The sequence below is a fragment of the Leptodactylus fuscus genome, chromosome 1 (genome assembly GCF_031893055.1).
Source record: "Leptodactylus fuscus isolate aLepFus1 chromosome 1, aLepFus1.hap2, whole genome shotgun sequence".
NCBI classification, from domain to species: Eukaryota; Metazoa; Chordata; class Amphibia; order Anura; family Leptodactylidae; genus Leptodactylus; species Leptodactylus fuscus.
This window is the reverse complement of record NC_134265.1, coordinates 45,947,415-45,959,892: the sequence shown is the minus strand read 5'-3', so window position 1 is coordinate 45,959,892 and position 12,478 is coordinate 45,947,415. Positions and strand designations below refer to the sequence as shown.

The 12,478-nt window shown below is 48.6% G+C and overlaps 1 protein-coding gene across 4 annotated transcripts in view; it reads right to left on the bottom strand.

Annotated features, from left to right (window-relative positions):
• The window catches only part of KIF2A (kinesin family member 2A), a 50,329-nt gene extending 39,622 nt beyond the window's left edge, over positions 1–10,707 (bottom strand). For all 4 annotated transcript variants that reach the window (XM_075269788.1, XM_075269790.1, XM_075269789.1 and 1 more), the window contains exon 1: positions 10,359–10,707. In XM_075269788.1, coding sequence (XP_075125889.1) covers positions 10,359–10,419 — 61 coding nt within the window. In that variant the 5' untranslated portion in view covers positions 10,420–10,707. The remainder of the gene's footprint in view (positions 1–10,358) is intronic.
• Positions 10,708–12,478: the final 1,771 nt, after the last annotated feature.

The following is a 12,478-nucleotide window of genomic DNA, read 5'->3' as shown; positions in this document are numbered from 1 at the left end:
TCAGATTTTGCTTCCGCTTACTGTTACAATTATATCTACGGGAAAGCCGCCAGCATTTCCGTAGATATAATTGACATGCTGCGATTTCCAAAACCATGCCGGTTTTGGAAATCACAGTGTCCACACTGCGATTTTTACTGCAAAGTGGGCATGGGATTCACACGAATCCCATCCACTTTGCAAGTACTGTAAAACGCCACGGAATGTTTCTGCCGTGGGCAAATCGCGGCATTTCAGGCCTAGAGCCCCGGCCTAAATCTTTCTAGAAAATGCAACCGTTTCCACAGGTAAAGCTGACAAGCTTTTCCACAGCGTTTTTTTTTTCCCTCGCAAAGTGTGGGTGGTATTAGCCACTTTACTGGAACCGCAAAACTAAGCATTTAGCATTTAGGTACAGCAGTTGGCTCTGCTAGTGAGACACCAGCAGAGAAGAGTGCGCATGCCAGTCCGTGGCCATTTTTGTGAGGCCGCTTCTGCATTGAGCAAGAGCAAGAGCACCTGGTAAAAACCGGTATTTCTAAGGAACGGCGCGGCAGAGATCACATCTAAAGGTAAGAGACGAATAGCCTTTCTAAAGGCTATTCCGACGTCTTATCCACAAAAAAGAGGTTTTAATGGTAGAATCCCTTTAAATTGGCAGAAGAAAATGTCCGCATGAATGGCTATTCCGGACGATACTTTCAGTTTAGAAACTACAGACACCCAATGGACCCCATTACAGTCAGTGGGTACATATGTGTCTGCTGTTTTGGCGTCTGTCTGTCTGTTGTTCTGATCTTCCATCGGACCTGAACAATGGACAGCACAATGCTAGTGGTACAATAAATATTTAGTGAGGAGTAAAATGGTTTTCCATATGGTATTGTCACATGATATCACGTCACATGACAAGTCTCATCCCTTAGCCTCCCCAGATCTCTGAGACATCACCCGCTCTTCTCTACTCCGGCTGCAGGGAGAGTACAGCAAAGTCAGTCATGTGACCGAGAGTCAGCGCGCTCCCGTTCCACCTGCTGTGCTCTGCAAAGCTAACCACACATCACCTTCTATACAGAAAGCAAGGTTATACAAAGCAGTGAGTATACTGTAAAACATTTCTATCTGCACATCAATCCTTTAACTCACTGATCCCTCCCTAAAGGAGTCTTCCAGGTTTTCAATAAGAATCAATTAAAAAAAAAAAAGAAATTGATATGATCCCATGTCTAATTTGTACTACTGCATATGTGCTGCCCCCTGGTGTTCTACTGACTTCCTCTCAGAGCGTCCACCTACTATGTCCAATTCTGGGGGTCGCACATGCTCAGTAGCAGATCTACCCACTGAATCCTACAGTATATAGGCAGTAAAGTCTAGACACAGCACTCAACTCATTTGGTGGCGAGGGAATCACCAGGGGGCGCCACAACAATTATGTAACTGCAATAACTAGACAGGGGTGTTTTTTATTAAATCATTTCAATTTTAATAGAAGTTATGGCTATAGTCACCTACTGACATCGCCCCCACGACACTGTGCATTGGTTTGCAGGAGATGGAGGCCAAGTGAATTTCTATGGCCAGGCTAATATGACGGTGGATAGCGCAGTATCCGTTATTATGTCATGTGTAGATTAGTATGACATCACTCCTGTACCGCATGGCTCTGGTGTCATCTGCTGCAGTTTTCTTCCTGAAATCAACGTCTTCACCTATTGCCTGAGGAAACAAGCCAGTGACAGGTACCGGGTGTGGAGGAGAACAATACTATCCGGTTCATTTGGTTTATCGGGTGACTACTGGAATGGTTTATCATACTGGAGGAACCTGTCAGACTCTACAGTTTGAGAATCCTATATCAGAGGGTCTACATAAGCTACGAACCCTCAAAAGCCAAATGTGCTAAATGGAAAATTTGCAAAAAGAAATGGCAGCTGTTGGGGTGCTAGCACATGCCTGAGGCCGAGCTGCGGTAACCACCCCTTACCACAATGCACCTGTACTTACAACAATCAGGGGCAGCATTACCCCGTGTTATTGGGGGTAACCTAAGGGGTTACTTCAGTAGGTGTCCTGATGCTGTCAGCACATACTTATAAGAGGGGACTCCATGTTGGCATCACCAATGCCATATATCAGTTGTGACAGCCATTATTAGAACTTGTGTCAAAGCACTAAAGGGGGTGGTTTTAGAGAGACCCCCTACAAACAATGGCAAATCCAGGGGCAGCCTTGAAATTAACATGGAATAGGATGAGATTCGGATTGAATGCTGGATGTATTTCCTGGACCTGGAGTCCCAACACCATAGTCATCTATGATACTAGGAGTCCCCGTTTCCCCGCAGCTGTACCATTCCATACTATAATCATGTGTTCAGCACAGGATGGGCAGGGGCTCCCAATATCATAGAGGATATGATGCTGGAACTCCCAGATCAGGGTTCAGTCTTGGAAATATGGCCAACATTCGTTCTGTGATACCAGACTTAAAGAGTTGACTATGCAAACCCACAAGTGTTTAATACAAGGACAGCTGTACAAGTGTCTCTGATCCCAGCAGATGCCTCTCCAGGACCCTTTTTTGCTGAAGTGTTTTGGAAACTGTTATAGCAGACTCCTGGTTGAACAGTAAGGGTGCATTCACACGGCGAAACATGGTGCTGAATTTGGTGTGGAATCTGCCTCAGATTCAGCGCTGAAAAAAAAAGCCTCCCACTGACTTCAATGGGTTTCTTTTTCTAACAGAAAAAGGAACCCATTGAAGTCAATGGCAGAGAAAGGAAGCCATGGAAGTCAATGGGAGGCTTTTTTTGAGCGCTGAAATTCCACACCAAATTCCTCACCATTTTCCTCTGTGTGAATGGATCCTTAAGCAGTTACAAAGAGGGGACAGGCTATGGAGCAGATCAATGCACAACAGTAGTGAACCTATAGTGTTATATCACTTCATTGCTTTGGATTCCGGACGGTATGATGGTGACTCCTATACACACCGCCTAGTTCAGTCCGGGTCCTGCTGCCCACACACAGACTGACTAGGTGATGTGCAAGGGCCCTAAGAGGGTTATAATAGGAAGTGATTATATTGGGAAAAGAAAGATTCGTGCAATATTGATTGACCATTTGCGAACGAGGCCTAGCATGTTTTTTAGCGTTAGATATTTACTACCAGAAATTTCATCTGGCTCCTCCATTAGTGAATTATTATCCATCGGTGTTAGAAAAGGTCCCCACATTATGAGGAGATGATACACTAGATGTAGTCCATGTGTCCACATGTTACAAGGTCGAGATCGGTAACAGAACCGCTTTGTTCTTTGTCTCATGAGCACAACCAGTGACGGTCACAGAATTAACCCCATAGGAAGGGTGAATGAGATATAACATCCCGCACTCTGAGTATAGGCTGGAGACTAACACACTGGCAAGAAAACCTCCTGTAGTAAGAACCAAAAAATTCCACTTTCTTCACTTATGAGGCTCTTTTTGTCACTCAAACTCTTCACTCACATGAACACTCACATGCGTGCTCATAGAAGTCCGTGGAAAAGAGAGGGGGCACAGACATGCCTGTGTTGTTAAAGGGATTGGACCAAGTTATTATCTAACAAAAGATGGAGGTCTGACCCAAGAATAGGGTCCCATTACCCCCACATGAATGAAGCTGCAGGTTGCACAGGTGCACTGCCTCCATCTTTATTGGGACTGCCCAAAATAACCGAATATAGAGCTCAGACAAATTTTTTTTCCTACCCCACATGAGCACAGCAGTGCGGTATCTGCATTTATTACTGATAAGTCATTGATCAGACTGCTGAGCACCAATCCACAATATAAGATGTCTATCAGCCTTACACACCATACAAACCATCCCCTATATACTTTCACTGGGCAACATCCCGCCAGCAATCGAGTATCTTTACACTGTATAAAAGATGCGCTCGGCCGACAAACATTTGTTCAACATGTTCATTTTCAACTCATTGTTCGGTCTGGGAAATATGGCTAACCTCTTCTGCAGTGAACCTGAATCTGCGTCCTCAGAGGACAAGCCGGAAAAAGGACGTAACACTGTGGGTGCAAAGTAGAGGGAGACATTATGTAATGTCTGAGAGGCCACAGGGTCGGGACAGGTTAATATAGGGCTATTGGGGGAAACCTGTTAATGTCAGACGCCTCTGATAGTGATTTGATAGTGTGATGGGCCACTGAGGGGCATTGTATATTATGGGACCACTATGGAGGCATTATACAGTATGAGTGCTACTAAGGGAAATGATGCCATGGAGGAGCCACTGACGGGCATTATAATCTGTGCGGGTCAGGGGTGGTGATGAGGGGGCCCATTTACGAAACCTTTGCACTGGATCCACTAAAGTGTTAAAACAGCCCTCCCTGCCCATGTGAAGCATGCCTTTCCCAGGCCATGTACCTAGAACAATAAAGCCCATGTCATACTCCTCTGCAGGGCATTGACTTCACTATTCACTAAGCAATCTGTTCATGACCGAAGCCTCACATTAGTCAGGTACCGACGTACTAGTTATCAGCAAGACCTCTAACCCTCAGGCCTTGGCCTAGACCGTGCACCTGAATGTGGGGAGGACACAGTCCGAGCATTATATCAGTGCTATATCAGCTTACACGTTATGTAACAAATCCGCTTCAATTTCATTATTTACTTACACATGCTTTGCTGCAGCAAGTAGGCGGGTTTCACCTCAGATTTAACCTCTGATATTACTTGGGCCCCATGCACATGGGCCAATCTAGATCATGAAACCCGGTTATGAACTCTGCATATCACAGTGATCTATGATCCCAAGAGTCGCTGGCCCGTACTGTATATAATTTGGATAGTGAAGTCGTGGGATGCAGGGACCTATAGGACCATAGGCCACTGTGATACTGGCAGTACTGGTTTCCTGAATGGGTTCTGGACAGGGTATCCAGATGATATACGGACTAGATTTTTCAGTCTGGATTCCCTGTGTACATGGAGCCTGAAAGATGGATCACTTGGTTCCTATCCTTAGGAAAGATCATCAGGTAAAACTCGGCAGGTGTCAGACACCAGGGCCTCTGTTCTTTGAAGAGGCTGCAGCGTTCACATCTGTGCTACAACCTTGTCAGTACTTACAAGTATGGCGGCTGTGCTTGGTACCAAAGCTATGATCATGAATGTGACATGATATGGCCTTGCTGCTTCCGATGGTCCTGGAAAACCCCTTTACTCTGGGGCTCCACAGGACATAGACGGCGCAATTTGCCCACGGCGGAAAAATTGTGGTGTTCTACAGTCAGGGCAAAGAGGATGGGATTCTAGTGAATCCCATGCCCACTTTGCCATAAGAACTCCAGATTTTCAGAACCTGGCAAGCTTTTGAAAATCGCAGCATATCCATTATACCTATGGAAACTCCAGCGGTTTCCCCATTGGTATAATTGCAACAGAAAGTGCACACAGGAAACCTCTGCAAACTTTCTGCGGGAAGAACTGTGATGCGTTGCCACTGTGGTTTTTCCCAAAGAGCTTTTTTGCTGCAGGACGTCACCTGGGGCCTTTGCCTTAAGAATCAAAATCCACACAATTCTACAGCAGATTTCCACGTGGACTTATAAGAAGCCAATCCCTGCTCACACCAGTGGGCTCTTCACAGTCAGGGCTTCAGCAGTTCATGACTAGACTTCAGTACTTGACATTCAAGTGGCTCTATCAGCAAAATTATGCTGTATGAGCCCCACATAAGCGTGAATAGCCTTTAAAAAGCCTATTCAAGCACCCCTAATCTTATTTTAAACCCCTGTCCTGTTTTAAAATGAAACTATAAAAACATATATGTAAATCATACTTGAAAGTGCACCCTGGGCAGTGATGCACAATCTGACGCCTCTCTCTTCAATCCTACCATACACATTCATGCTTGACTTGGCCACCTACACTTCTGTTCTCAACAGGGACATTGGATGAAGGTGCCATCAGACAACTCGGGCCTAGCTGCCCAGGGACAAAAGGTACAGACAACTAAAATCCAACCTGTCTCATGACGGTCCTCTGCTCTGACATCTGCCAATGGATACGTGTTGATTGTATGAGTTTGTGGATGAGTCTGTCTGGAAGGTCTTCAGGGAGAAATCTGGCATAGAGGTATAATATTGAGGGGCACATTTCGCGCACGGCCCTTTCTTGTGCCAAACAAGCTTCACAACCCCCACTATGTGCTCACGAGGCACATGTAAATGTGGGTAGAGTGGGGTGGGCACACCTCAGCCCGATATATAGCCCGATAGACATAGATTTCCAATCCAGCTGATTTATGATAAGGCCGGAGCTTCCTCACAAATCACTAGTCCCCTGCACCAGTCGGGCCTTTATTAAGGCTGGCATACAATACACCAGCCTTAATAAATCTATGCCACTGTACGCTAATGATCTGCCAGTCTGTGGCACCCACAATACGGACTTAAGTAGGTTTCATTATTTTTTCCACATGATCGTGTGAATTGCTGCATGAACTACAATGGGTACATTGTACCCAGCCAAAAAACTATGTGAATAAGCCTTAGAGAAGCATTTTGTCAACTTTTCAGAGACCATAGCGGACACAAATAAGAGGTAGCACCCACTGCAAGCGATAAGATCAGGGCTCTCATTCTACAACCTGCACCAAAACCAGTGATCCCATAGCTACGGACATCATCGTTAGGCCCAATTCGGGGCATTCGGGGAGTCCGCTTGAACTGAAACCTATCCGCATAAAAAAAGTAGTTACCTAAGGAAGCCCGTGGACCCCATAGTCTATAATGGGGTCCATGTGGTATCTGCATGAAAAACAGGGAGAGAAAAATGCTGCTTTCAGGACTTTTCTCTCCTCATATTTCATGTGAATAAGCAAACGGAATGGCCTGAACGCAGATGTGAACCAGGACTTAGTTTACAGACAAGAGCCAAAATGAATCAGCACGTCATAAAAAGATCACAGGAACTTTGTCAACTTAAGTTACGCAAAATGAGTTCACCGGAGTTTACTGCTTCCTTATTAAATAGCCCATGCCACATAAATAACATGACGTCATCCAGGAAGCGGACATCATCTTGTCAGGCCTGTGGTTGTGACATCGTATACTAATATAGGACATGTGTCTCCCAGCTGTAAAAGACAATAATTCTGGATGATTCAGCACGTAACTTCCAGAGTGCCCACCCGAGAAAAACGTTACCCCCTCAATCTGGCCATAGCAACAAGTCCTGGCACTCGGATGCAGTGCCACCGATAGGATGATAGGAAATGTGGACCAATCAGCAGGCAGGGCCGGGCATCCTGATGCAGTGCACTGCACACCCCGTGGCGGAGAATCTCTGCTCCGGTCCCTCGCTACTGCCGAGGAAGAGGAGGGGGATACTCTGGGCAGGTGGACCGGGATTTCGTTATAGCTCTTGGCGTTACTACTTCCAAGACATGGATCTTGGCAACCGCAATCCCCCACCCCCAACAAAAATAAATAAATTAAGGCAACCAAGAGGCTACGGTATTTCCATCACAAAGGGGTTAAACGTGCACCCACAAATCCCAGGCCCAACAAGATAAACGTTACGCCTGCCAAGCCCATTCAAACCCACCAGGCGGCATTGTAACGTACACAGCCCGCCACTGACACAATTAAGTCATTCATTGTAGTGATCCCGGTTACTGTGGCAATGATAACCTAAAACATGCAGAGGGGAGGGGGGTGTAATGTGTCACAACGTGCTGCAACTGCAAATCCACTGCAAGGATTTCTTTACCGGCATGACGGATTAAACTAAAAAGGGGGGGGGGGGGGCACGGAAAAGGGAGCAGGAAGAATTGTAGAAATGCTGCAAGACACAGTCTGGGGGCCACACAGAGTTAATGGCTATCATTAAGGAGCCTCATGCTCCTATATAGGGCGCTGAGACTGGTTAGTTAGCATGTGCTCTGACTGCGAAAAAGAGGCAGCGCCACTAAAATACCAAGTGTGCTGGAGGAAAAAATGATGAATAATGTTCACAAGACAAAGGCAGCCGAATACAGGGAGAAATGGGTTAATGAAAGCCGAGACGCTGCACCACAGCACTCCCAGGTGGAGCCTGTCCTGTCAGCTGGGTCATTATTCAGCCTGTGCCGGTTGCTAAGAAAAGTGACACCACAACATACACCTAGCAGCTTACCCGGCTGTAACCCCCAACCACACGGCCCCGGGGTGTTACTAGCACAGCTACTCATCATGTGACAGGTCATCTCCAGGCCCCATGACAAGGTCACATCACACCAGGGATGGACAAGACATAGGACTGCTTTAATAGGTGACAAAAAAAATGTAGGTTTTCAGGTACCCAGCCATGCCATATCTAAACTTTGGCCACTGCTTATATATTATGTAACCCGCACAGGACACAGCATTGTCTCAAGCACTTTTCACCAAAAAAGCAAATTTGTGCAATGTCTCTTTCTAGACAGCATTTTCTAGCAGCCTGGAATACCCATACCCATCCCCATCCCAGACAGCAAGCCTACACTCCGTCCAAGCAGTCACTCAACGCACCTTGGTCCGGCCCATCAGTGCCAGGCAGACACCCCATACTGCAACCCATCCATGCCAAGCAGACCCCCTACACTCCAGCTCTCCCATGCCAATCAGTAGCCCCATGCTCCAACCCATACAAATCTGAAGCCTTACGCTCCGGCCCATCCATCTCAATCACTAGCCTCGCGCTCCGGCCCATCCATGCCAAACAGTAGCCTCGAACTCCAGTCCATCAGTGCCAACCAGTAGCCCCACGCTCCGGGCCATACATGCCAACCAGTAGCCTCGTGCTCTGACCCATCCATGCCTACCAGTAGCTTCATGCTCTGATCCATCCATGCCAAGCAGTAGCCTCACACTCTGATCGATCCAGGCCAAGCGGTAGCCTCACGCTCCTGCCCGTCCATGCCAACCAGTAGCCTCGCGCTCCGGCCCGTCCATGCCAACCAGTAGCCTCGTGCTCCGGCCCATCCATGCCAACCAGTAGCCTCATGCTCCAATCCATCCATGCCAACCAGTAGCCTCATGCTGCAGCCAATCCATGCCAACCAGTAGCCTCATGCTCCGATCCATCCATGCCAACCAGTAGCCTCGCGCTCCGGCCCGTCCATGCCAACCAGTAGCCTCATGCTCTGACCCATCCATGCCTACCAGTAGCCTCATGCTCTGATCCATCCATGCCAAGCAGTAGCCTCATGCTCCGGCCCGTCCATGCCAAGCAGTAGCCTCACACTCCGATCCATCCAGGCCAAGCGGTAGCCTCACGCTCCTGCCCGTCCATGCCAACCAGTAGCCTCGCGCTCCGGCCCGTCCATGCCAACCAGTAGCCTCGCGCTCCGGCCCATCCATGCCAACCAGTAGCCTCGCGCTCCGGCCCGTCCATGCCAACCAGTAGCCTCACGCTCCGGCCCATCCATGCCTACCAGTAGCCTCGTGCTCCGGCCCATCCATGCCAACCAGTAGCCTCGCATTCCGGCCCATCCATGCCAACCAGTAGCCTCATGCTCCAATCCATCCATGCCAACCAGTAGCCTCACGCTCCGGCCCATCCATGCCAACCAGTAGCCTCATGCTCCGATCCATCCATGCCAACCAGTAGCCTCGCGCTCCGGCCCGTCCATGCCAACCAGTAGCCTCGCGTTCCGGCCCATCCATGCCAACCAGTAGCCTCGCGCTCCGGCCCATCCATGCCAACCAGTAGCCTCGCGCTCCGGCCCATCCATGCCAACCAGTAGCCTCACGCTCCGGCCCATCCATGCCAACCAGTAGCCTCGCGCTCCGGCCCATCCATGCCAACCAGTAGCCTCACGCTCCGGCCCATCCATGCCAACCAGTAGCCTCACGCTCCAATCCATCCATGCCAACCAGTAGCCTCGCGCTCCGGCCCGTCCATGCCAACCAGTAGCCTCATGCTCCAATCCATCCATGCCAACCAGTAGCCTCGCGCTCCGGCCCGTCCATGCCAACCAGTAGCCTCGCGCTCCGGCCCATCCACGGCCATGACCGCACTCTCTGTCATGTCCCAGACAGCCACCTGACACACCGCCATCCCAGGTAGACATGTCATCCCCTGCCTGCAGCAGTACCGCCATCCTCTGACAAGAGTCTATGACAGCAGTTTTCCAGGTCATCTCCTGACACATGACAGACAATCGGGCAGTATTCAGGCAGACCCTCCCCCATCCTTCACTAGACCACTTCCCGAGAGAGCCCAATCCGGTCAGCAGAGCCTCACATCACCTCTCTGCAGCTGCCCAGCCCTCCCCGGGAGACTCCGACACAATGGCGGCTCCCGAGCAAACGAATGAATGGAGCAGATCACACACTCACCATCGCTCCTCTTGATCTCCACATAGATCCCAATCTGGATCTTGCCGAAACTGGCTGCCATGCCGCCACCTCCTCCTCCGTGCCCCGGTCCCCTGTACTGCTGCCAGTGGCCGCCGCCGCTCTCCCGCGCTCAGTGGGCTCACACTGCCAGTTATTGTTTGAAAAATGAGGACAGCTGACGCCAGGCGATGCCGGGGAAACAGGAGGAGGAGGGGAGGCCGGGCCGGGGCTCTGGAGGAGGTGGGGTGCGGGCAATGAAGCGCCTCTGCCGGTCACATTCACAGCTAGGGAAGGAGGAGACGTAACTGAAACTAGGAGGAACCGGGACACGCATGCGCGCTGACGTAACCACAGCTCCTGGACAGCCGTGCATGCGCAGAAGAAGGTCTGGTCCTCACCGGACCGGGCGGCTGAAGTCTGCGGGAGCGCGTGCACGAGGCAGGCGGGGGCGCGCGTTCAGTGAGGGTGCTGTTCACACAGGCGGTGGAGGGAGACGCGCTCCCCTCAAGTTACCGCAAGAAGAAGAAAATGCTAAATGTCTTTAGAGAGAAGAACAGACAGGAGCTGTCCGAGAGCTGAAGAAATACAACTGTCATAGAGGCGCCAAAGTAATGGTTACCCCCTGTTACCTCCAATATAAACAGCAGAGTGCTGCTATATCCATCCTACTATCCTATACTAATATTAGAAATGGCAACATTTTTTATGTTTGGATATTTGTTCCTCAATCATGCAATCAAGTTTGTAACCTCGAATAACTCATAGGTTTCACGACTGTTATGAATTTATGTTCACATACTATATTACACTGCTCTTGGCTGCAGCTTATTATTATTATTGTTTATTTATATAGCACCATTAATTCCGTGGTGCTTTACATTATTATATTAATTCCATGGTGCTTTACATTTGGGGGTTACATACAGTACACTAAATATACAGGTAGATATAATACTAACAGTGACCGACTGGCACAGTGGGGTAGAGGGCCCTGCCCGCGAGGGCTTACAATCTATGAGGGAAGGGGGTAGAGACAGAAGGCGAGGGGGAGACTGTTAACAGACCTGGCTTTATCAGAAGCTATGTAAACACTCAGCTAATCCTCAGTGGATTCTGTACAGGCACTTGCATATTATCTGATCAGCTCCAGGCAGTGCTGATACACTGGATGGGAAAACACCTTTAATCCAAATTGATAGTTTGCTACCTTTAAACATGCCTGGAAAAAGAAAATCTAATTTGTTGCAAAATTCTAAAACAACGACAACTATGAATGTAGCCAGAAGTCAACAGAGTTCTCCTCAAGGGGAGCTGATGGGGATCATCGGCACCAAAAACACGCTCATTATATGGCGTACCAGAGAGGTGCTGAGATGCCGGAACAATCACAGGCACAGCGCGAGGAATGAATTCAGCAGCAGGCCAGCTTGACGAATCGTCGGAGCAGGCAGATCATCAACGCCTACAACACACTCATTATGGCGTACCAGCGAGCTACTGGCATGGCGTGAGGAACAATCACAGGCATGGCATGAGGAACAAGTTCAGCAGCAGGACAGCTTAAGAGCTGCTGAAACACTGGAGCAGGCAAACCATCGACGGCAGCAATTTGCTGAATATAGGTGGATCATCGACGCCAACAACACGCAGACAAAAGTCGCAGGCAGAGACACACACACAAACGACATACAAAATACACGAGTGCAAAACTGGGCAATTCTTATAGGGCCACTACACAAAACAAAAAATGAAATATACCTGTGCGAAGTTGGGTCCTCCTGCCAGTACCTATATACAGGAGAAGAGACCTGGTACTGCACAGTGTATATACAAGACAAGAGACCTTGTACTGCACAGTGTATATACAGGACAAGAGACCTGATACTGCACAGTGTATGTACAGGACAAGAGACCTGATACTGCACAGTGTATACAGTCCTATGAAAAAGTTTGGGCACCCCTATTAATCTTAATCATTTTTAGTTCTAAATATTTTGGTGTTTGCAACAGCCATTTCAGTTTGATATATCTAATAACTGATGGACACAGTAATATTTCAGGATTGAAATGAGGTTTATTGTACTAACAGAAAATGCGCAATATGCATTAAACCAAAATTT